Source organism: Augochlora pura, chromosome 11, assembly GCF_028453695.1.
Source record: "Augochlora pura isolate Apur16 chromosome 11, APUR_v2.2.1, whole genome shotgun sequence".
Lineage (NCBI taxonomy): Eukaryota > Metazoa > Arthropoda > Insecta > Hymenoptera > Halictidae > Augochlora > Augochlora pura.
This window is the reverse complement of record NC_135782.1, coordinates 9,044,519-9,069,827: the sequence shown is the minus strand read 5'-3', so window position 1 is coordinate 9,069,827 and position 25,309 is coordinate 9,044,519. Positions and strand designations below refer to the sequence as shown.

Genomic DNA, 25,309 nt, shown 5'->3' with positions numbered 1-25,309 from the left:
ATCCGTGAAGTATGGTGATATAAAAATTATGAAGAAAATATGATAAGTTAACAGTAAAATATAGTTTCGAAAATCGTTTTTCAACGACCACGATCAAAGAAGTTACCATAGTCGGCCATGACACGTCATCGGAACATCAATCGAACGTCATTTTGGCAATGGTCGTTTGTTTGCGCGTGTAAAATGGTCACCTCGTAGCAACGTTTGCCGCTAAGGAACCTAATAATACCAAAACTCCTACCAAGATTAGGCATCGTCATCTTGATGAACAAATTCACCAGTTTATGTCAAATGAAATGATACTTTCGAAGCAGAAGCTAACGCTTCAGAAGTTCCAAAGAATTTTAGTAAGGTAGATCACGAGCATTGCAATTATGTTGTGACGTTTAGGTGTCCAAACACGTAACCTTGCTTTACATACTTTCTTATCAGTGTAAGATGTAGGCCATTCGCGTAACAAACGTCTATCTTAATTCTAAAACACCGTACTGGCGTGTCTTGCCTCGAGTTAAAGTATGGCGAAGTTTTTCACGTGACTCGATCGACTACTGTCTCTGTCATGGTTAAAGAAGGCAACACCACGTTCTTTATCCCGTAAGCTCGCAGCACCGAGCACTTTCGGATAACGAAAGTGAATCTTTGCAATTTTAGAAGATTCAAAATCGTGAGTTTTTCATTGGCAAATCCCACAAATTTTCACCCGATACGTTGAATGTCCGCGATCAATGGATATAATTAAATATTCCTCATTTCTATATCGAGTAGAATATTCCTAGATTTAGATTCCTGAGATCAGTAGATCTCTCTTTATTTAGCATATATTATAACGAAGACGTTGTGAGTCTAAAGTTCAACGCTTTGTCTTAAAAATATTTGAGAAGTTTAACAAATCGGAATAATAACAGGGGAGCTACTTCGATAAGAAAAAGTAATTCGGAAAATATTCAAATGAGAAACCTCCGATTCCAAATCCGTTTATAAATAGAATACTTTCGATCGAATTAAAGCTCGTGCGATTTGCATCGAACAGATTTCTCTCGACAAAAAAATGTGGAGGCGGAGGAAAAGAACAAGAAATCCCGGCGTGTACAAAGTTGGCTAAGTTCGAGTCCTGTCAGCTGGATCCTTGCATGCTAGATCCATGCAAGCCGGAACCCACGGTGGTGATCATCGGCGCAGGGATGGCTGGACTATCGGCAGCACATCGATTGTCACAATGCGGTCTTCAGAATTTTACGATCTTAGAAGCAACGGATAGGTATACTTCATGCTTTTCAAACACATTTGTGGAAGAAATGATTGAATTAAATGTAAAACAGAAAAATTGTTTAAAGGATCTGAAGATACTATTGCGTTACTTTCAACTCTAACTACTTTCGTCTATGATTTCTCTCTTCATTTAATTGACTAACTTAATAATTTCTCTGATCGAACGAGACATTTTTAGTTTCTTGTATATTTCAACTTACTTATCTTGATACTAAACCAATTACATTTCGTTCCTATTTGTAATAAGATTCACAAGTATTTACAGGTCTAGTTTGTTACAGTGCAAGGGAAAAGGAATAAATATCTAAGCAGCTCTCATGTGCTGCAATCAGTTCAGACAATTTGTATCGCATATAAAAATCCAATTATTATGATAATAAACTCAATAAAAAATTGTAACTGTGAAAGAAAGAAGATTAGAAATAATTTAGAGCTGTCAGGGAGTTGCAGTGCTGAGTGAACTCGAAGGGGTGACGATGTATGATTTTTGCAGACCAGGAGGACGAATTCATTCGTGCTGGTTGGGCGACGTGGTGGCGGAAATGGGCGCCACATGGATCGAGGGTGGCTGCGTGGCGAATCCAGTATTCACCCTGGCCGCTCAAGAAGGTCTTCTGAAGCCACCTATCTTCAGGCCTGATCCGAGCCGCGGGCTTTTTTGCACGAGCGACGGCAGGGCAATCGACCTTCCAGTCAGCATCACCGCCTATCACACCTTCCGGCAAATCGAGCAACAGGCGGCAACCCTTTTCTCTCTAGGCTGTGGCCGCACCCACGGTACGTTGCTGAACTTCATGGGCGTCAGAATACAACAGGAGCTCCACAATTTCCCGGAGGAGCAACGGTACAGTTGCCCAGGTCAACTGCAAACTTTATCAGCAGTGATGTGAACGTAGTTCTGGAGCTCGGTTTAAGTCTCTGGTCTCTGACGCGACTCGGTTAGGGTGCTGTCAATATTTATTACGTCTTATTCTCTGGCCTCGGTGTGCTATGCAAACTTAAAAAAGAAAACATAAATCATGCCTTTGGAATTTTTCATTTGCGAATACAAAGGCGAACTGAATCGCTTAACCCTTTGGCTACGGCAGACTTTGACACGCACCGCCCGTACGGTACGGTACAAATGCACTCGCCACGTCCACTGGGTACGGCGAAGTTTTTCGTTAGACATGCATTTCTGAGGAAGTATATTAAAATATTCAAAATACTGAATTCTACTTCATTAAACCATGTATTACTTGAAGTGAGCATTGATTTTAAGCCTTTTTTGCAATATTTAATAATCAAATTTAATAGTAAACGAGCGAAACAGGTGAAATTTAATCTGGACGCCTATTGACGCCTACAGTACCAGGAAGCCGACATGTTTCGGACGCCAATAAGCGTCAAGAGTAGTCAAAGGGTTAATTTACGAATAATGCAGAGTTGGGCATATTTTACTAGAATAACGAATAGAATTTCTAATATATTATACTAATAAAATTTTATTGGAATAATATTTCGAATATATTCTACGAATACAATTTTATTCGAATAATATTTCGAATAAGTTCTACCATGAATTTATTAAAAACGTTGCTCGAATAAAATTTTATCGTAATAACGCCCAACACTGACGTAATGTTTCGAAGATGATAACGCGAGTATTGGACCACTCTAAATGCACTTTTATACACATTGATTGTGCATCTAGTCATCTTTGGCAAAAATGGAAATATAGAGAATAGTAAAGACTCAAGAAATTAAGAATATCGCCACAGTTCCTTCAACTGATTAAAACTGCTAGAAGCAATCAATTTTCACTTAAATTAAAAAGGCTGGCTTCGCAATCTCCGTTATCAAGCTTCTGTCGCGGATGTCGTATTTCGAGATTTTACGAAAGCTGTCGAGTTAAGCGCAAATGAAATATTTAGTGACACATTTAAATTCAAGAATAGGTAACATTTTATCATGTATACATTATGAATGACGCTTTCTTACTTCCGAGATAATTAATTTCTTGCTAGTGAAAGCTGATGGTTTAGGTCTCACCTAATTCTCCTTCAGATACTCTACTTATCTCGAATGAAATTACTTATTAATGATTCATCGCGATTCTGGGTTCGTCTGTCAGGGGCTGAAGCAAATTCCAAAACTGAAATCTTATACACGGTGTTCCCGAAATCACGGTACAATCTACGGCACTATTTAAATCGATATACGATTAAGAAATTCAACGATCGTTTGAAACGAAGAAAGAATAATAATGAAGTACCTTTATAATCACGTTTTCGATCGTAACAATTTCGTTACTCTAGTCACGACACGTTACATCACTGCGTTTTTAATGAAACGATATCGCAGACGTTTTCCTGCGATACCGTTGATGTTCTTCTGCCTGCAGTTACGACGCAGCCAGGGTGATGTATGGGATGACGAACTGCGTGAGATGCCGTTGCGGCGATGATCTGTCTCTCGTGTCTGCTGATCAATTTGGTAGCTACATCGAGATCCCTGGTGGCAATGTCAGAGTGCCTCTTGGATACGTCGGTGTTCTAGCTCCTCTGTTGAGAGACTTACCCAGTTGTTCCCTCAAGTTAGTTGATATTAGTAACAAATATTGACTACGTATCTCATGTGGTCAGGTGAATCGTAAACTTTTGCGAAAAATGACCAAACGTTTGAAGCCTGACACAGTTGTTAAACAAACGTTATACAATTTTTAATGTTCATGATATTTAAGACAAGTCGCGTACTTCGGCATAATTATCTTTTTACTGTTTAGTATTCTTTGATATTTCTTTTCTTGTGTGTCTTCTTTAAATTCGACTGAATTGCATGAAAATTGCCCCTAATACAAAATTAGCTACAGCTGTACAATAAAAATTACGAGTTCGTTGCATTACCTCCTATTGACAGCTTTTTTATTGTTATGAACTGTATTTTTATAGTATACAGTTCTTTACTATTAGGAACTGTTTCCTTTTTGTTATTTTATCTAGTTGCAATTTTTGCAAAAATTTTTGTAGCTATTGTCTAAGGAGTTCTCCTATACATGTACTAGTTCTCCTATTGTCTAACAAGAATTGAAATCCCTTGGTTAAATCGTAAAGAAGTTATTTCATTTTAAAAGGTGTCTGTATTTGTTCACGACTGTATATCATAATGTAATAATTATTTATTATCATAATCCTTGCCTATGCGGCTTAGAATGACTTCCAGTTTACAAATTTCTTCGTACTTCTCCTTGTACAACTTCTACAACTATAACTATTTACAGGTTTTTACAGCTTAACCTAAAAATTAACACCTAAAAATCCTGCTTCCATCTCCATTGCACCTTTATTTGGCATCTGTTCTATCATTATTACTATGTTTGTACTAGGTTTTTTTGTTTTTCTTTTCCGCTCTTCCGTTCCTCGTAAAATTTCCTTTATGCTAGTTTTTCCTCCTGCCTCACACTCCACCACATGCTCCACTGTTTCCTCTTCCCTCTTACATATTCTACACATTCTTTTTTCCTCCTGCCTCCACATGTAATAATTATATTTTGGATTATTATGCAAAATGGAAACTGTCCACAAAAATCACATACATTTTTCTTATTAATAATTTAAATGAGTTGACCGGAATATAACAGTGTTTATAAATCCTTTAAATCTCTGTTCCGTTTTGCATCCAAACAACTCAATATTCTCGTCAGCACATAAAGCTGTAGTCTAGTAATAATCAATAAACGAGCATCAGTTTGTACCAAAACTGTACTAAATCGAAAATACATTTCCAACGCGTCTATTTAAGATTTCGATTCAAAGATCGCCTAAATAGTAGAGCCGTCCAATCTCGTCCCATTTACAGGCACCGTTAACTGCACCATTAACGTTCGATACCGGTGTAGAAATTAATGGAAATACCGTCGATCATTCACAAGTATCGTAAAATCATATCCAGAAATAACCTCTTATTCCCCTCGCCAGGTATTGCAAGCCGGTGAGTTGCATAAGATGGGGAGCAATTAGCGATTCTTGTCCCCGCGCAGTGGTGAAGTGCTGCGACGGCGAAGAATTTCCGGCCGATTACATTATCGTCACCGTGTCCCTCGGCGTTTTAAAGAATCAACACGACAAGCTCTTCTGCCCGGCACTGCCAGCAGAGAAAGTCGAAGCCATATGCAAATTGGGATACGGATTTGTCAACAAAATATTCTTGGAATATGCCAGGCCGTTCTGGGTCTGGAAGGAAGGTGGCATCAAACTGGCCTGGTCGGCTGACGAGCTTGCCGACAGATGCGACTGGGTGAAAGGTTCGACCACTTTCTTTTCTACCAAAGCAACTTCGCAGCTGATCAACTCTGTAAATCTCTGCTTGCGCGGTCTCGCTTCAGATTTCCTTTTAACTCGACAGGATTTTTCGCTATGATTCGTACTCCGTCAGCTCTTGTCACATGAACTGTAACTTTATTTGAGCTGTTTGTTAATTCTTTGTAGAAATTTTCGTGTGTTAGATATTTTATCTGGGCACATTGTTCTTATTAGTGTATCGAGTTAAACAACTTTCAAGAAATTCTTCTAATTATTTCTCTATTTGAAACTGCAGCTATTCATTTTTGACACAAATGCATCGAATTTACAGTCACTGATTAATTAGACTCGCAATCTCGACTGACTGAGTAGATTTAGTGTTAAAATGAAAGGGTTGAATCTGAAAGATAACGCTACATGTACTTAGAATATTGGAATGAATTTGATCTGTTCTGAATTGATTGGATATGGGCTCTCTTTCACCTTTATATCTCGAATGATTATGCGCTTTTTAGGTGTCTCTAACATCGAGGAGATAACGACTTCTCAGCACGTCCTATGTGCGTGGATCTGCGGCCGCGAGGCTGCCGATATGGAATTGTGCTCGGACGAAGAAGTCGTCGAGTCGGTGACAAGAGTTCTTCGACAATTCACCGGCGATCCCACATTGCCATATCCGGCTAATCTTCTCAGAAGCAAATGGTGCATGGATCAATACTTTGCCGGTGCATACAGCTACATGGGTCTAGAAAGCACTGTCGGCCATCAATGTGATCTAGCTTGCCCTTTACCAGGTACTATAGTCACATGATCCAATGCTTATTAAATTAGAACAAAACGTAGTTGCAAATTTTTTCTTGATCTTGTTTCATATCACGAGAGATACGAACAGAAACTTAAATTGAATATATATTAACAGTCTACAATACTGTAAAATTATTTTGGAGCTTTTTACAAAATATTTTCCAATATCTCACGAAACAAATATTTTATATTGACTTTAAATAAGTATATATTTCTATACGTATTTTTCACAATATGTAATTTGTGATATTTACCACAAGATTTTATCTACATTTATTTTTACTTGACTTATGATATGAATATAACGTAACTTCAAGTATGATCTACATAATATAAATGTAATCAGTAATCAATAATGCTTCTACTATACTTTTCCATTTTAGTGAACACTGCAAGGGTGAAGGAATAATTTATTTCATCAACATTTTTATTTTGAAATGATAGACCTGTAGTAATTTTTTACGAATATCCTCTGAAAATTATTTTTTAACGTTAAATTATGGTACTTGTAGATACATATAAACAATGACTGAAATAAAAACTATTCAATGTTTTCGAACGATTAAAATTGTAATGGACAATTTGAAGCAACGATCTTCAAAAAGCATAAGCGTTCTTCTGTTTTTCAGGTACATGCGAGCCAATACCGCCGATTCTTTTATTCGCTGGCGAGGCCACGATTCCAGGACACTATAGCACAGTTCACGGTGCACGTTTAAGTGGTATACGCGAAGCGGAGAGGATCATTCAATTAACGAAACGATTCGGTGGTCCGCCGAAGAAAGAGTCCTCGTAAAAGCTGAGTTAATGAACAATTAAAAGGCTGGAACTGTACGCGTAAATTTGCCCGTGTAGTCTTTCGTCCAAGAGTATGTGTCAACTGTCCACGAATAATTCACTGTAAATGCAAACCTGCATTATCATACGACGACGAAACTATACCATCTTCAGGCGCACCATCTAAAGTATGAACCGACGATTATCAGAAATTTTCGAACATGTATTTTTTATCATTGTTCGACTTCGAAACTGTACATGATCTTGATATACCGTTATTGTCGCATGTTGTCATCGGTTTTAATAAAAGTCACTTTATTTTAGACGTTGAATATCGATTATTTATGATTGGAATAATTAATTAAAACAACTATACATAAGAGTATGTAGTAATTGGATTTCTGAATTTATAAGCAAGTTTGATTAATAATTTTCAAATATGCGTGGATAAATAACATATTAAGAAAATTGACTGAAAAATGAATTAATTTTAATTAAACTTATTTGAAAAATCATTTCCTATAGAAATTTACTAAAGGAAATTGAATTTAATTTCCTAAAGAAATCTATTTGAAAGGATATTTAATTAATTAATTTCAACAATGATAAAGGTAATTACTTATTCGTGTTTAAGCGTACAGTAGCAGTTTCACTGGACTTAAATAATTGGGAACACCTGTTAACATAAGAAACGTCTAATTAATTTTCATTCGCGGTAGAAAATGTTCACAGCGAGCATCGAAGTAAATATAATTTATTCGACACGATCCACGTTGACATAACGACGGAGACACTTTCCGAAACATTTTGAACAGTTATGTAGCATACGATTCGCATACAATATTTCCTGTAATTTTTGTAGTCGCTTTAACACGAAACGAAACGTTCAAATCAACTTCGGCACATCAATTATAATAGGTAGATACAGATTACATTTTCATTTATTACTTTCCGTTGGTCCCGTTTAACAGCAATTCGTGTTATTTCTTCGAGGAAACGTTCTTATTCTATACCGTTAAAAAGTAATACGCGCAATGTCTACGAAAATAAACCGGTGATATTTTCTATCTGAATAAAAATCGTTTCAAATTGTTCCGATTGTTTTCAGTGTAACGGTGCGCGATCGTAACCAGTGCATACGAAGCGATTTACAATTGTCTGTTACGTTGAGAAGCAGTTTTAAGAACGTTTACTCGTTCGACAGACCAAACCGCGCAAAGTAATTCTAGATCTATTTATTGTCTCAGTTGCAGCACTACTTTATATCGAATAGCCCGTAAATGTAATCGAAGCGGTACGATTCATTTGAACGAACAAAACTAAGTATGTTCGTTGACATCGTCTACGTTCGTCGCGTTTTATTGCCATTATGCACTCGTCCCCACATAACAAGCAATCCGTCTATCTTAACTATTTATACGAAAGTTGAACACAACAAGATACAAACAATTTTCCATCGAACAGCTTTCTATCGGTTCTCTTTTCGCAAATTTTCTCGGCCAACAAATTTATAGCATATAAACAATTTATAACATTGCATTTCTTAGTAAATTATCATGTTTTTAAATTAGTACTGTTGTCTTCCGAATTGTAACATTTTCTCAACTTTGAATATTTCGTGATGGATAAGATTTTTGCGAAATCATTGAATGAAATTAACATTGGTTTGATCTTTTCATCTATAGATTTTACAATCGATATACTTTCGGGATGTTTATATATGTACATATTTCACACTTGCGAGTTAAAGAACATGTCACACAGTCCGCTTTGTTTCTAAACACAATCGATTCCTAAGCAATACGTTAAAAATATCAACTTGGAGGATATCAATGTTCGAGTATTTTCAAATTTCAGAAGTTGCGATGCTTACAGATTTCTATCGTTTCAATTGTAATTCATTTCCTTGTAAAATTAGTACAACTAATGAACTACAAGCTTGTACAGCGTTCTCCATATACGTAAACTAATAATGGGAGAAATAAAAATTAACCTACGCGTCAACCAATATTTTATACAATATTATACATATACGACTCAGTTTCGAGTTTCAATCATAAATCCGCTAGTATTTTACATACTATTCTGATTCACGTATGTATATCCGGGGACATTGTATATTTTGCTAGTCTATTATTATACTTCTTCAGATAAAAGTAATTATTTGAAAAAAAGTGAACGCAATTCGTTCGACTAATAATGCTGATTGTCTGAAGAAAATTAAAATCATTCAAACACGTGCTAAAGTATTGTACAGCAGTATTTTTTCGTAATAAAATTTACAACGCGTATTATTAAATATTCATTATCTAGATATTACTGAATCTTTAGTTTCAAACATTCTTTTTGGGAGAATAAATTTTTAGCAGGGTTTGTTATTCTATATAACACAATTTGTTCAATAAGACTGCTGTGACCAATACTTTAGCACGTTGTTTTACATTAAACGAGTCTGATATAATAATTATCAATGAATGACTGTTTTAATGACGACTTCTCCTCATCTCATTTGATTAAATGTTATAATTTCTCTCATCAGAAAATCAAACTTAGAGATCAATCATTAAAAATTTGCATGTTCAGCGTAACTTCCAAAAACTGCACAGGCCACGGAGCCTATCGCACGATCAGCAGGATCAACAACAACATTTAGAACAACTTGTTTTCTGAACTCTGTTCTACACCTCCGATATCTACATTAATACTACACAGGTTCCAATGCAACACAATGGCTTAACACCATGTACAATAACTCGCACTGACATTCGGACACCTTACGAAACCGACAGAATACTTCTCTTCAAATTGAACGAAATTATTATTCAAATTTTTGGATATGTTGGCGGTACCAGTTTACTGTACGATTACTAAAATATTTTACTTTACTTTTTTATATCTTGAAATGACAGAATCTCTTACAGTTTTTAGACGAGAGTCATAGAAAACCGAGACTTTCGCTGTTTTTAATTGTCTTAAGTTGATGGCACCTTTTTTTTTCATTTTCACCAATTGCAATTTTTAAACAACAATTTTACAGACATTTCCTAGTGAAGTAGTCTCTCTAATATCACTTAAAGATATATAAATCATTTCATCCACTTTGAAAAGAATTATTTTGCTTCAAATGGTGTCCGACTATTAATGCTGCTGTATCTACTACGTTTACGTATAGTATATGCGTTTCAGGCAGGTGCTAAAATTCTTTCGTACCCGTCTACACAGTTAACATTGAATCATTGGAAACAGTCACAACGGGAACACGAAATTTTCATCGCGATTCACTGCCTGGAAACGAAAGAATTTTTCGCAGCTACGTTCTGGTTTATAATCGCATGAACGCAAATAGCATTATGCAATACAGTTGCAAAAGATTCTCGCTGCCTGCTGCGCCACTCAAGGTGATCGAAGAAAGCGATGGTAACCAGGAAGATTAGATTGTTGGTAAAAGTGGCACAAGGCGACGCCGTAATACTGCGCTCGCGTGAACTACACGTTCATTAATTCGAAACGGGATCCGAAGAACGATCTTTGGCTTGCAATGTTCACGTGACCTGCCCAATGTATTTCCAAAAATAAGCGGTGACCTCCTTCAATTTTGTTTCTACTGCTTTTATACAATAAAATATTATATTTGAAATTTATTATGACTAGACTGCGGATTGTATGCATTTATGGCAAAAATTAATAGATCAAATACAAAATTGTAATGACATTAGAAGAATTTAAGGATGTGCATTAATGTCAATTTCATACGATTATTTGAACAAGAAATACATTTTTCTCTAATCTATGTTCCACATAATTAATTTGGATAGTTTTTAGTTTGCATAAAGATCCGCAGACTAATCATGGCATACTGTCATTAAATTCGTGACTAATGTGTCTATAGTCACAGAAAAGTTATCTAAATATTATCCAATGTATTTACGGCATTAAACAGAGACTAAATATTATATATTTGATAATATAATAAAATATATTAAGTATTCATAATGAAATACTATTATTAAAATGTCTAACGTGACTACAGTCGCAGAAAAATTGTCTAAAAATTATTCAATGTATTTTCAAAATTAAACACAGATTTTTATCACTTTTATTTTTAGTGTTTTTACAGTACAAAAAAATATCATTTTAAGTATTCATCATGAAATACTGTCACCAAACTTGCGACTAATATGAGTATAAGCACAAATAAATTATCTGTACCAAAAAATGATTTTCTTCATCAATTTTTACGCATGAGAATTCTTTAATTTTACTTCAGCCAATTCGATCGTCATAATTCTTCAAAATGAAATATTCGCGTTATCATAGCAAGCAGTAATTATAAAATAAAGACTCCACAATTTGAAGGTCGATATTAAGTATTGCAAGTCACCGTGTAAAGTACTGGTCATTAATTTTCTAATTATGAAATACGTCGGGCAGGACATCGGTTTTCAATTATCCACACGTTCTTTCGAGATCACTAAAACACGGAACAACTAGAAGCTAGGATTGATTGCAGGTCACAGGCGCTAAAGATCTGCAACCTCGGGCTATCTGAGCCCGCCATCACTTAGAAACCGATTGCTCTTCGAGGACTTCGTCGGCTCTGCGCTTTATCTCCTGCCAAGAACTTTGAATGTCCTTGCTCTCGCTGAACCGCGAGCAGATGGCGAACCGCAGGAAGTACATGTCGTTTATCTTGGATGGAACTAGATGGATGATTCCGGCGCCGTTGATTTTCTTCAGCAATGTCTCGTTCAGGTCATTCGAGCCCTGAAGACAAATTTATTTACCGTTAAAATTCTAGATTTAAAATAGAAACATGATAGAACCTCGAATATTAGAACACCGATTAACAGAATAATCGATCATTCGATTCCTGATTATTGGAAAATTCTATTATCGGAGTATCGATTAACCGAACATTCGATTGTCCGAACAATGTCGTCGAGTAATTTAATCAGCGAATGAATTTGAACGGCAAGCTCTCGCCGTACACGAACTTTCAGATTACTGTTTACACAGTACAGTTTGTTATAAAAATAACTAATATTTTGGCATAAGTAGAACATTGATAGTAAAACGAAAGCTTCTTGAGCTATTATTACAAACGAAATGTGAAACAGTTCAAAGATTGGAATACTGTGAATATACTTAATAATACAACTGTGAATAATCTTAATTATTATTGTGATTATAATCCTAATTATTAGTACAACTTACCTTCAATCTAAAGCAAACTAGACCCAATACTACGTCGGCTACAATTTCGAAACGAGGATCCGCGAGGACCAGATTTTCGAATTCATGAGCTTGAGCGACGTGTTTCCTGATATGTTGTTGAAGGTTCTCCACGCCGTATATCCTCAAGACAAACCACAGTTTCAGTGCTCTAAATCTACGTCCTAGTGGAATCTGCCAATGCTAAAACCAATTAAAGATCAAATAATTCATTAATATGTATGATCGATTTTTCACATCTGCTTCTACTAATTCTACTGTTTTTACTCATTTGAAAATTATACTATTACACTATTATACGTAATGTAGAATAATGTTATTTAGAGACACACAAACTTATATTTATATATGTGAAATCTCATGGTGACATTTAAGTAAAAATTAGAAAATTAAAATCATAAGAAACAATTTTTCTCAAATATTTACTATGCTAATGTTCGCTATAAATTAATGTTAAAAGTTAATTATACGTTTATGATAAATTAACGTATACTGTTTTAGGTGTAAAGTAAAGTTAATTTTTAATTAGAAATTAAAGATAAATATTAAATATAAATTAACGTTAAAGGTGAATTATAAATTAATACAGCAACTAGAAAATACGATCAAGTTTCTGGTTTCCTTTTAAAGAAACTATAATGAATATATAAAATGTAATTAGACGAATCTTTTATAAAATCAAAAGCATAATTACTCTATAATCAGGAGCAGATCCTTGCATGTCGTGTTTCAGATATAGCGGATCAACGTTGAAGGCGTTGATTACGTAAGTCGGATCTTTCAACCACATAGTTGAGCAATCGAAGTTAACCAGCATCCACTTGTGTGGATTAAAGTTGAAGGAGTCCGCTAATTCGATACCCCTCATCAGGTATCGAAATTCAGGACAAATGAAAGCGGAGCCTGAAGAAGGCAAAATTAATGTTCACACGTGTAATTAAGGTGGCCTCGCGAAAAAAAAGATTAGTGAAACCTGATTACTTCACCAGCATAAGCAGCATCGACGTGCAACCAGACGTTTTCGCGATTCGCAACGACACCTAATTCGTCGAGACGATCGAATGCACACGAGCAAGTCGTACCCAAGGTCGCCACAACCTGCGAAATGGGAAATATCTCTCATTCAGCAAAATATTGCAGAACAAAGTGAATAAACACATAAGTGGCACAAGGCAAAATCATTAATAAAAATTTCAGTTGTAGTAATTTTTTTATGTAAATTTGAATTATAGATGATTTTTCATAGAAATTTAAATTACAATAAATTTTAAATATAAATTTATAGAAAGTTTCCATTGCCAGTTAAAAAATTAAAGTGGATATTTTTGCTACATTATTAAAAATGAAATCAGATTGAAAAATCTGATAGCTCTGTACATGAATTCAAAGCTACATTGAACTACAGAGGATTAAAAAGATTTTTGATCGTCGTTGTCGACTTTTCTATTTAATTATGTTTTCTGAGTATATTGTTCCAAATTAAATTGGGAGATTTTGTAATACTTGGAAACTTACGTAAAATGGGATCAGTCCTTGCTCTTTGTCCTTTCGAATGGCTTCCGCGAGTGTTTCCCCGCGAAGTTTGTATTTTGAATCTACCTCCAACAGTCGGAACTTCACTCCTCCCAGAAGTCCGGCACGTTCTACAGAACTATGAGCTTGACCTGGATATTGAACAAATTATAAATTAAATTTAGAATAATTTAAAATACGAACCGTAATTTTCAATCGGTAATCATTGTCAGCAAGACATGCTGCTTAGAAAAATACAATGACTAATTCAATATGATTTTACAAAGTCATACTTGTAAAAATTATAGAACTAATAAAAGTCGTATTTGCATAAACAATTAAACTGATAAATGTTATATTTGCATAAACTGTAAAAGACATACAATAAATATATATGATAATAAACATATATAATATAAAATAATATATTTCGTGAATGAAAAACACAAGAATCAAGATTTATCGTATTATATCTACATACATATAAATATGTAAATATTTATTAATATTATAAAAATAAACTCTTTTAAACTATTTTATTTAAAGATTTAAATAATTACTTGTAAGTATTATAATTGCATCTTAATTTATAATAATCTCAATTTATTCAATTAATTCTTTAGTAAGAATACAGGTACATAACTATATTCTTAGTAGATCTAGATCTTGAAGTAAAATAAAAAAGATCTCCATCGACTACAACAAACGCGAGTGATATAAAAATCTCTTTCTTTTCTTTTTTTTAATAAATTCATCGAGTTGGAAATAATACGCAGAGGTTCTTAAGTTGTTTTAACATTTAATTATTTAAGCTGTCATGTACCCATTTTTATTACGAACGCACAAAATCAAAATTCTGGTTAGTTAACATTAATCTCCTATGATAATATAAAATTCCCCGTCAAGATTCGTCATTCACCGTTCCGACGCTTTTGCAAGGATTCCCTCGATCCATTTAAATCCCCCAAGGGAAACCGCCGATGCCACAAATCTCGGTAATAGCGGTTTTCAATTTCGATGGGATAATTTGCAACAGCAATCATTCCCTGTTAATGCGAATGTTCGATCAAGAAAAATCTCACGTCCCGCGGGACGGCAGGCTTCTTTCGACTTTTTATTCCGATGGGGGGAGGTGGCGATTTTACTTGGAGAAATCGTGAAACTCTTTTGTGCGTCGATAACTTTCTGCGATTCGATGTGGCCGGCCGAGGGAAATGGTGTAACGGGGATGGAGTAGCTCGGACTACCGGAGGGTGCGAGCGTGGGTGGCGCGCGAGGGTGGTCGGGTTGGAATAACTCGAGTGGTTATTACGCGTTGCCATGGTGACAAAGTGCTCGCTGATGAAGTGCTGCAACCTCTTGCTCGCCCTGTCACTCCACCCCCGGGCTCGGGTACCTTTGTCAAATGTTAAAGAGCGCCGGACAACGTCAACGGTAATCTTGTTTATGGAGAATCATGGTCGGGCACGTGCTCGAGCTTCTCGTCCAGCTAATCATGCCGTCACCGTTATTTTCATTTTGCGAGCGAAAACATTTATTCGCGGACTCGATTCACCGTTCATAAACGAGGTCTAGTGGTGGAAATATTTGTTAACGCCGGACTGCGAATATTGATGCATTTATGGTGTGCGCAGGTTTCAATTAAACGAATCAAAGACATGCCAATTGATTATCCCATGATTACCGACCGCACTATTCTATTCTTTTAATATTTAATGAAAAATACCTTTCTCGGATTCTAATTTTTCCAAAGTGACGTATGAACGTCAGAATTTGCATGAAAACTCATCAGTCTAGTTATGGTTGTTCGAAAGTATAGAAACAGATGTTCCCATTCACTTATTCGCTCGACCACTTCTGCTGTAATTTAATGGTAATGCATGGAAATTTGCAGCGTTTTATTCAGCATTTTTCTGCTCGTAAATTTTTCAAGTATAAGGAGCTACTACAAATATTTCACCTGTTTTTTGATAACCTGAAGAAAATGTCACAAATGTAATATTTTGTAACAAGAATTTGTAACGATATATAAATTATCGAAGACGACTGTAAGACGTAGAAATTGAACAAGAATTAATAGTTTCATTTCATTGTATTTCAGCTGCTTATTTTTGCTATAATTGCATGTAGTTTGCAGTCTAATTACGATGAACAGAAAATATTTCTCAAGAGCATATTTTTCGCATTTTTAAAGATCGCTCGATGTGGATAACTCTACCTCAGCCAATCGAGCGTGGAAATAATCAAGACTGCACAGTCTCGATATGTAAATATAAGGTATTAACATCTTGTTTATCAGTAGTACAGGTATTTTGCCGTGCCAATCAGAATTCATTTCGCGTGACGCGTACGAATAATTAAAAATCGAGAAGCAAATTATTGCCTTTCAACGATGTTCAGACAGTGTTACGGTGAATTGTAATAAAATTTTACTCACAGGAACCATAGGCGACTAGTTTTCCCACAATTTCGTTGTCACTCCAATCAGGATAATGTTCCTTGACATGCCTCAATTTCCTTGCCTTGGCGCCGAGAAGTGCAACCAATGTAGCTTCGCTCGCAGTTCCCTGTTTAACAAAATCACAAATCAAATTTACATGTAGTGATATGCCAAAGGTATGCAACAATTTACATTTGAAAGGCCTCACTGAGGCACCGTTAAAAATTACTATACTATTTTTCAGAAGAATTTTCACATTGATAAGTAATCTGTATTTATTAAATTGTCAAATAGTAGAAATCTTCGTTGAGAATACTTAGAAATTAAAAAGATACAAATGGTAGAATGAAATTTACAACATCGACATTTTGGACTTATTAAGATTGTTAAAGAAAGAATTAAATTTCTGTTGTTCTTTTGTTTTTTATTAATAAAGAAAATTTGTTATTCTGTACAAAAATTTACAGTATAATTGTTAGTGCCAAATTATTAGTCTCTTACCAAAAACGGTAGATTATAATTTTTCACGATGGTCTTATAAGACATATATTTATAACATTATCATACATCACTCTTATGAACAATGGTTAGAGATGGGAATTATTAAAAAATTAGATTTTTTTATAATTTATTAAAATATGAATTCTTAATAGAGATTATATACTGTGTGCACGAGAATTCTTCAATTATAAATATAGCTATTTGTTTCAATTTATTCCGAATGAAACTATCGACCCTAATGGACATTTAAAAAATGTTGGTACCTGAATAACACCGCCTCCTTTGCCGCCGCTGCAGGCCAGAAATTCTTTCGGCAGGTCCAACATTTTTCCCAGCCAGTCTAACATAATCACTTCAAGTTCCGTGCACGCGGGGCTCGCCATCTGAAATTCAAAAATCGACAGTCGGACGATAAATTAGCAGTGTCGGAAAGAAGTTAATCTTCTCGAAGCTGAAAATTTCGTGAAATGATAGAAGCGAATGCAACTTGCGATACGCAAAGTATCATTCAGTTCTACGTTTCATAACAGAACTGTGTTGTACGAAATATGTGTCACTGATTCTTACCCACGTGAATCCAATACAAGCAATAGCGCCACTCAGCATGTCAGCAACAATCGCTGGATATGATTGAGCAGTGGGGAAGTATGCGTGAAATTTTGGACTGTGCCAGTGGGTGACCTAAAACGAAACACCGTTCTTATCGCACACGTTTATTTCGCTCTTCTTCGTTATCATGACACTGAAATCGATAATTTTATAACAATTAGACTGTGGATTTTCATGCAATGTAGAAATTGCGTAATCGTAGGTAAATTGTAATAATATTAATTCAAATGTAGTAAAAGAGCTGTGAAAAAACGTAAAATTGTAAGAAATGTAAATTTTTCTTCTTTTAATAATTGTTTCAAAAGTTCTCTCAATTTTATAGATATACTTAAATTTTTCTAACGTTACAATATTATTTTTGCCTTATTCATTTTTATTAACCCTTTGCACTCGAGTGGTGACTCTGAGGCACCACTAAAATTGTTATATAACGTTCCGAGATCATTTTTATACATTATCGTTAAAGTTTATATTTAAAAACTGTGTTAAATAGTGAAACTATTGCAAGAATAAATTTCATATGTATAAAAGTGCACTTCGTTGCATAAAATAAAAATACTATAAGCCAGAGAAGTTATTCTAAATTTACAGTTAAAATTGTTTCGAGTGCAAAGGGTTAAAGATACATCAGATCCACAATCTAGTACTAACTTAATAAAATTTTTTCAGAAATAAAATCATGCAAGCGTTTATACTTTAACGTAATTGTATGTACATTGCAGTATTATGTATTTGAGTAGAAGACGTTCACTTACACCTGGCATGATTATTCTTTCAATGTCCGTCATAATATCTTTCCAATTTTCCGGCGTTTGTGGAGCCTCTGTTGGCAAGAGAGGCTTCATGTAGCCAGGTTCCACCGTTGGCAACACTCTCCTGTGGATTATACTTCGTAATTAACGTTTGTACTTATGTGCTAAAGGGGAATTTCAGTTTGTGACGAATTAGACTGCGGATATTTTTGCATTTACAATAAAAAACACTTGATAAAATGTTCGGCAGAATGAACATATCTCTCGTATCCTTAATGTATTAAAACTATTAAAAGAAGAAATATATTTTTATCTTATTCCTATTTCTCACAACTGAGACATAACATTTTTATTTTGCATGAAGTTTCTTAATCTAGTAACGACTATAAATATATTTTTATCTTATTTCTATTTCTCACAACTGAGACATAACATTTTTATTTTCCATGAAGTTTCTTAATCTAGTAACGACTATAATTTTTTTGTGGAAAATTATGTGATTATTAATATCTTTTCTTGGTATATAGAAGTATAATTTATTAAGTATTAATTTATTTACAAGACTTAGAATACATTGATGGATTATTTCCAGAAGTTCCTAATTTACAGAGTACTTGTACAATATGATTACTACACTGCGGATCGTTGTGCAAAATAAAATTATTTAACAAGGAGAAAAGACTGCACATGGCTTCTAGGTCCTACAGTCGATGCAAACAACTTTTAACGTTAACGCATTCTCAGTTTCTTCGAATTTGTTCGCTATATTAAATTTCACCATTCCACTGCCGCCAGAAATGCATAAAATCCGAAGTCTAATCGTTACAGTCAATTAAGAAAGCGTACACGCTGAATAATTGGGTAATTCAATACAGGGATACGTAAGGAAACGTGAAGGTCGATAAAACAGGATGCACGAGGACGAAAGGAACAAAAAATTTACCTGTCCCTGATAGTCTCCAGATAGTTAGTAATGTATTCCGCCATTTCCTTGGCGAAATCCTTGAAACTGTCTGGATCCATTTCGCGTTTCCTATATTGTTCGAACATTCTATTAATTAATATTCAACACCCTTGCACGCTTACGCAATATAATAGACTGATAGCTTATGCGAGTGTACGGTTTAAATGAAAATGTTGCCGTTTATCTTTGATCTAGGCAAATAATGATCGCTTTGTTCACTCGTATCTGATCAACATCTTGAATGAGGTAAATTCTGTATGTCGTAATCAAAATATTTGATACCTAAACAAATAAATAAAATATTTGTTGTCTAAACGAATGAATTAAATATTTGTTGTCTGAACGAATGAATTAAATATTTTTTGTCTGAACGAATGAATTAAATATTTGTTGACTGAACGAATGAATTAAATATTTGTTGTCTGAACGAATGAATTAAATATTTGTTGACTGAACGAATGAATTAAATATTTGTTGCTTAAATGAATGAATTAAATATTCGTTGCCTAAACGAATAAATTGAATTAATACTTGTATCAATGAAAGTAGTGAATTGTTAAAAGCAAGACAGACCACTTGTCAACAATAACAATTCCAGAAAATATTATTCCTATTGCTTCAATGTAGCTGATAGAGTGACCACATGAAATTCATTCATCCGGGTTAGTTCGCTTTAAATGATTGAACGACTTGGGCACAATCATAATACGACGCGCCTGCTTCAACGAACGCGAGAATTAGATACGACAATTGTGCAGATAAGTATTATATACTAACTATTAATATTATTACGAATTAACTCAACTCTAAATTAAATTACACCTGTTAGTAAATAATATCAGCCCTTTCACAATGAGGAAAATGTGACTTACGCCACTATGATCATTCAATTGTTAACTCAATTCAAGGTTCCTATAAATCTTATGGTATTTCCAGTACTAGTACTAAAGTAATTAACAAACGATTAAGAAACCATTGCCTATGCATGGAATGTTTATACGAAATAAAAAGCAGTGCATCAGGTAAACATGAGAGAAAAGTTAACGATTTCTTAATGAAATATTAGCAAAATGTCCTTCAGCTGTTTCACCAAGTAAAAAGTAATGCTTTGATACACTAGAATTTTAAAACAATTTCATTAGCATAGTAAAGGACTGGTACACTCGTTAGTCACACGATGCAGACAGTGCAGATTGCCAAACAACGATCCTCGATGCTTGTGAATGATCGATCCCTTCCCTCGTTATGTTTCAAATTCTTTAATCTCGTAGCTTATCGAACAAACTCACACAAACGAACAAAATCAGTCGCAAACGTCCTTAGTATCTTTCCTGAAGACGCTAGGTTCGAACGTCACTGACGACGTTCTGCATGCCTCTACGCCGCGATAATTGGCAAGACTATCTCGTTCTCTCGATGTGGGTCTCGAGTATATCGTGGTAGGAGGTAACGGCACATGTCTCTTTGTTGGAGCGACGAAAAGAGAGGGCACGGATTGATCCGCGCGCAATTATCAGCACCGTAGATTCTACAGATTCTATCGTGAACGGAGGCAAGTCGGCTCGCAAAGGAATAATGGCCATGACTCATTTTTGTGAAGCTGGTTTCGTACGACTCCTTTCCCCATGACGATTTGTCACAGGCAAGGCTGCCCGCTGACAAACGTGCAGGCTCCGATCGCGTTAACTTGTCGGCTGTTAGATTTAAACCAGATTCCTAAAGATCTCTTCAGGGTTAGTGATGCATGAAAAGCAATGCCACATGAATTATCAATGATTATCGAGAAATTATTAGACCGCGGATTTCGCGCATTTATGGTGAAATTACATTAGACAAATTATAAAAATGATTTTTAATTGATTAAAATGTTAAGAGTGAAAATATAGTTGCATTTTATCTTCTGTTGCAAAGGACTACTCATTTTGTATGAAAATCCATGGTCCAATAACTAGTTTAGAACGAGTTATAAGAAAGAGTAATAGAGATATAAATTGAGAATAAATATATTAATTGTTTTCTAATAGTCTGTGAATAAATAAATCGAAGTTGTAATCTACGTAAATATTGTCTAAGGATTCTGCACAAATATGAATGATCTACTTATTTCAATAGTAATACAAATCGAATAGACAATATTTTTTTATTATTTAATTTATAATGCCAGTATAATCACAACTAGATAAACGATGACAAATATTATTAAGACGTCGTGAAATTTTGACATGAAATATTATAAAATAATGGAATTTAATCCCACGTTTCTTGTCGGTCGTGATAATTTTACATTTATATGTCGATGTTTGACGTTTAGAACGTTTAGTCGATTAATTTACGTCACGGAGGGAAAATCAAATTACACTGCGTCATAAATCTAAATGCCACTTTATGGCGGAAGGCGGGAAACGGCAATGAATTTATCCTCGAACGTTAAAGAAAGCAGGAAAACTGTCGGGATTCCCCTGATTGCAGCACTGACGTCAACAGGTTCTCGGAAGCAGGTTGTATATACGAAAGAATCACCTGGTTGGGTACATTAACCATCTCGGTTCAACGATCTCTGGATGCAATAATGGGGTACTACTTTCACGTCTGCATAATTTATTTGTTGTTCGATCAAATGACGTCTGAGCTAAAACATCGAATTGCGTGAACAGAAGGAAATCGTGCTTGTAACTCGCAATCACATAGAAACTTTAAAATGATATACGTAGCAAAAATTCGTCTTGCAAATATTTCCTACGCACATATTTCATTCTCCTTTTGCGAACATAATGCATGCCTGACGAATCCTAAAAATTCATGGTTGGACGTAAAAATGCAGACTTTACATTTATAAAATACAAAAGTTGTGTCATTAGAAAGGTCGGCTTTGTTAAGGCATGAAAAAGATTAGATTGCCTTGTAAAGTGTATTCTACACGGATAAAAAAAACATGTGGAGCTAACCTTTCCTCTTTTTATACTATTCTCAAGCATTTCGTAATGCCTTTGTAATATTTGATCTAGATCGGCCATGACCGTTTGTCTTTTGCTACGATCGAGCGAAGTCGCAGGCACTATGTTCTTATACAAGAACAAAGTTCTTGTTTCAATCCAAAAGTTGCTCAACTCTTTTAATTGAGAATTACTCAATGTTTCCACCTTCGAATTTCTAATTACTACTTTGCACGACTTCGAATGTTTAAAAATTCAATAAATGATTATCGAAACATTACGTTGCATTTTATTTAAATATAGTTAAATATTAGTAAGTCAAAATAACAGACAGTATGTTAAATTAGTAAATAGTAAGTTGAATGAACAAATAGTATGTTAAATTAATAAATACTATGTCAATCCAAATATTGTATTTAAATGTTTAAATAAAATAATAACGATGCATTAAAATAAGTTTAAAATAATTCTTCACCTGTCATCTGTATCTTTCTAACAGTCAGTTCATTAAACATTACTTATTAAATAATATTCTGTTTTCACATTGATTACAGTCACTGATCTGTACCATTCTAACAGCTAGTTCATTAAACATTACTCATTAAATAATATTCTGTTTGTATATTTATTATGCTCACTGACTGATGAAGCATTGAATCTAATACAACAGGTTAAAGACATTAAAAAGATGAAAGGAAACCATGTTTCTTAGAAGCTTTTGTTTGCAAGTGTTCATCACACTATAATGAACCCACACTAATGTGCATAATTCGATAGGAGTTTCAGCAATGGACTGCTTATCATGCTACGACATTTATCTCAAGCTATTAATGTTTGCTAGTTAGAAGTTTTTCTATACTAGCAGCATTAGCAGTATCTCGGTAGTATTTACCGAGTCGCCAAGTAAATTGCGTGGCTATCTTCAAATACTTTTATTTTGCGTATTTAGTTGCCTACTTATCATTAAGCAACAAGTTTGACTCTAGTACGCGCCTGTAACGCGATTACTCGCGATGTTACATCAATAGTACATTGCATAATAAAAATTTGCCATAAGAACAGTGTGAATGAATGCTTGAGTTTTTATAGCGTTGAAACTAGACCGCTGTCGTTATCCAAATAAAAATTAATATATTGCAATAAACACGAGTCCAATAGAAACTTCTTTTTCTTTTTAATTATTCACTGTTTTAAATTTTGTTATAAATATATTAAATCTGCGGTCTATTAATTAGAAACGGCGAAGTAATAAGCATAAAACAGTACAATAAAATTCGCTGGTGAATTTTACTTTTATTTTTGTAAATAATGTAATTACTAATTTACAAAGAATTTATCAAACTTTTAATTATATTAACTTTTGAGAGACTTTAAGTAGATAAGTTTATTTCGTAATATAATTGATATCCAAGTGTAACTAACAAGATTTAAAAGACGAAGCAACAGGTTATACTTAGCTGTCTCTTCAGATTATTGCTGAAGGCATTTAGTATCTTTCAACTCTTATGGACAGCGTAATTAAATCACTGTGTGATTATATAGAGACTACTGCAATTATTGTTAGACTGCGAGCAATGAGCACTATAGTATAGATATAGGAATGTTGACTGATTACTATATGGAATTTAACAAGGATTGTCACGAGTTTGAATCATTTACCATCAATTTCATGATGTTGTAGATTTTCCTTACAATTTGCAAATACATGACACTTCTTGTTCATTTAATTTATATAACTGCGATTATTTGCAACGAAACGCTTTGTCAAAAACCAGAAGGCTTTTTTTATTAATAAACTAGTAAAAACTATTCGGGTATTAGACACAAGTTATTCGATCGTGCTAAAACTAATAAAAGCTAACATTCACAAGATTAATCACTCTGTCGATATTATTATTCATTGATCGACGTGATCCATTTCGTAGATCGTGAGCAAGAATTAATTTTTAAGTTTCTCGAGAGATGTCACTTGAATATGATTGACAGTAAATGTTGTTAATAGCGTTTCTCTTTCCTCAATTATAATTTTAGTAGATTTAAAAACTTAAACAGACGACAGACCATTTTCACAACTATGCAAGACATAACAATTATTTCCAAGCTACCTTTTTTAAGCTACTTTTTTTAGGCCAATTGGTCTTATTATTCCTCCTAGTCTAAAAGTAATTCATCTTATTTAATTCCTAAAACTTACTCGAGTTTTAATTACCGAATTAGGTGAATTAGTTACTCAATCTAGATACGTCAAGTGTAAAAGGCACAATCGTTGCAGTGTACACGGATTAATTACAACGAAATCTCTCTATCCGATCTACCATTATTTAAGTTGACTTATACGCAGTATGGCTTTTAGCACAAATTACTAGTACAACTAGAGACTGCGGATTTTAAGCAATTGTAATAAAAAAGAGTCGACGAAAACAGTGAGAATATTAAAAGAATTTGAAAACACTGTTTCATTAATTTTAACTCATCAAACTGATTAAAGAACGAAATTAATGTCCACTTAGCTCCCGAATCTTGTAATCGATGCAAACAATTTTTATTTTGCATAAAAATCCGCAGTCTACTTATGGCTAACATATATTATGACAATATTTCTTCCTTTATCCGAACACCAATGATCTGTCAATTAATTTGGAAAATCACGGCTCTATTGTGCGGGAAACGCTGATTAATGAAGACTCAAACGTACCAGGGTTCGATGGTTGGCGTGAATGGCGTGACTGCTTGACAGTTGGTATCCACGTGGATCCGTCTGGCGGGATTAGGTGCGTCAAGGGAAATCCTTGATCGTGCTCGAACGATCCTCGATCCGCGAGTGTCAGCGTAATTTGCCGGCCTCTGTCTACGTCGCCGTGCTTTATGTACCGCCCCACTCTCGAACCTGATGCTCGGCACTTGTCGGCTCCACCGAATGGACCCTTTCGACCAATCGTGATTACGACCTGCGCAGGTAGATCCGTTCGCTTCGGCCCTGAATCCTTGCTTCGATTTATCTCGGCACTGGTGTCGGAAATCGATAACCCGACCGCCGGTTTCGTTGAACTTTTCGAACAGAATTCACGATTTTCTGGCTGTCGACCGCGAGCTTCATGAAACGTCGATCACGGATTTTCATTACGCGGAATCTAATTCTCGCAAAACTATCCGACAGCAGCCTAAACAATTGAATAAAAATTCAAATGATTTAATATTAACGTCGGAAAGTTAAGGCGAATTTACTGCATTTCACT

At 34.7% G+C, this 25,309-nt stretch overlaps 2 protein-coding genes across 3 annotated transcripts; one reads left to right on the top strand and one right to left on the bottom strand.

Moving 5' to 3' along the window:
- Nucleotides 1-284: 284 nt before the first annotated feature.
- Nucleotides 285-7,149, top strand: LOC144477053 (peroxisomal N(1)-acetyl-spermine/spermidine oxidase). Its single transcript, XM_078194474.1, has 7 exons — nt 285-352; nt 1,031-1,258; nt 1,763-2,113; nt 3,653-3,844; nt 5,226-5,551; nt 6,065-6,343; nt 6,983-7,149. The coding sequence occupies exons 1-7, from the start codon at nt 285-287 to the stop codon at nt 7,147-7,149; spliced, it is 1,611 nt and encodes a 536-aa protein (XP_078050600.1).
- A 719-nt stretch (nt 7,150-7,868) lies between these two features.
- Nucleotides 7,869-24,895, bottom strand: Ddc (aromatic-L-amino-acid decarboxylase). 2 transcript variants are annotated; one of them, XM_078194870.1, is made up of 11 exons: nt 24,769-24,895; nt 19,120-19,209; nt 18,180-18,300; nt 17,383-17,496; nt 17,079-17,198; nt 16,312-16,441; nt 13,878-14,026; nt 13,349-13,460; nt 13,057-13,265; nt 12,345-12,545; nt 7,869-11,894 (listed from the first exon to the last, which is right to left on the bottom strand). In XM_078194870.1, the coding sequence occupies exons 2-11, from the start codon at nt 19,197-19,199 to the stop codon at nt 11,688-11,690; spliced, it is 1,443 nt and encodes a 480-aa protein (XP_078050996.1). In that variant the 5' UTR covers nt 19,200-19,209; nt 24,769-24,895; the 3' UTR covers nt 7,869-11,687. The 2 variants fall into 2 exon arrangements, with proteins under 2 accessions (XP_078050996.1, XP_078050997.1); XM_078194871.1 differs by lacking the exon at nt 24,769-24,895 and adding an exon at nt 20,430-20,518.
- Nucleotides 24,896-25,309: the final 414 nt, after the last annotated feature.

Coding starts and splice junctions, on each gene's coding strand:
- LOC144477053 (XM_078194474.1), top strand. CDS start 285: ATGTCAAATGAAATGATACTTTCGAAGCAGAAGCTAACGCTTCAGAAG. Junction 353..1,030: donor TTCCAAAGAATTTTAGTAAG/GTAGATCACGAG, acceptor TGCATCGAACAG/ATTTCTCTCGACAAAAAAAT. Junction 3,845..5,225: donor TTACCCAGTTGTTCCCTCAA/GTTAGTTGATAT, acceptor TCCCCTCGCCAG/GTATTGCAAGCCGGTGAGTT.
- Ddc (XM_078194870.1), bottom strand. CDS start 19,199: ATGGATCCAGACAGTTTCAAGGATTTCGCCAAGGAAATGGCGGAATAC. Junction 12,546..13,056: donor GATCTGCTCCTGATTATAGA/GTAATTATGCTT, acceptor AATTGGTTTTAG/CATTGGCAGATTCCACTAGG. Junction 11,895..12,344: donor TAGTTTGCTTTAGATTGAAG/GTAAGTTGTACT, acceptor ATTTGTCTTCAG/GGCTCGAATGACCTGAACGA.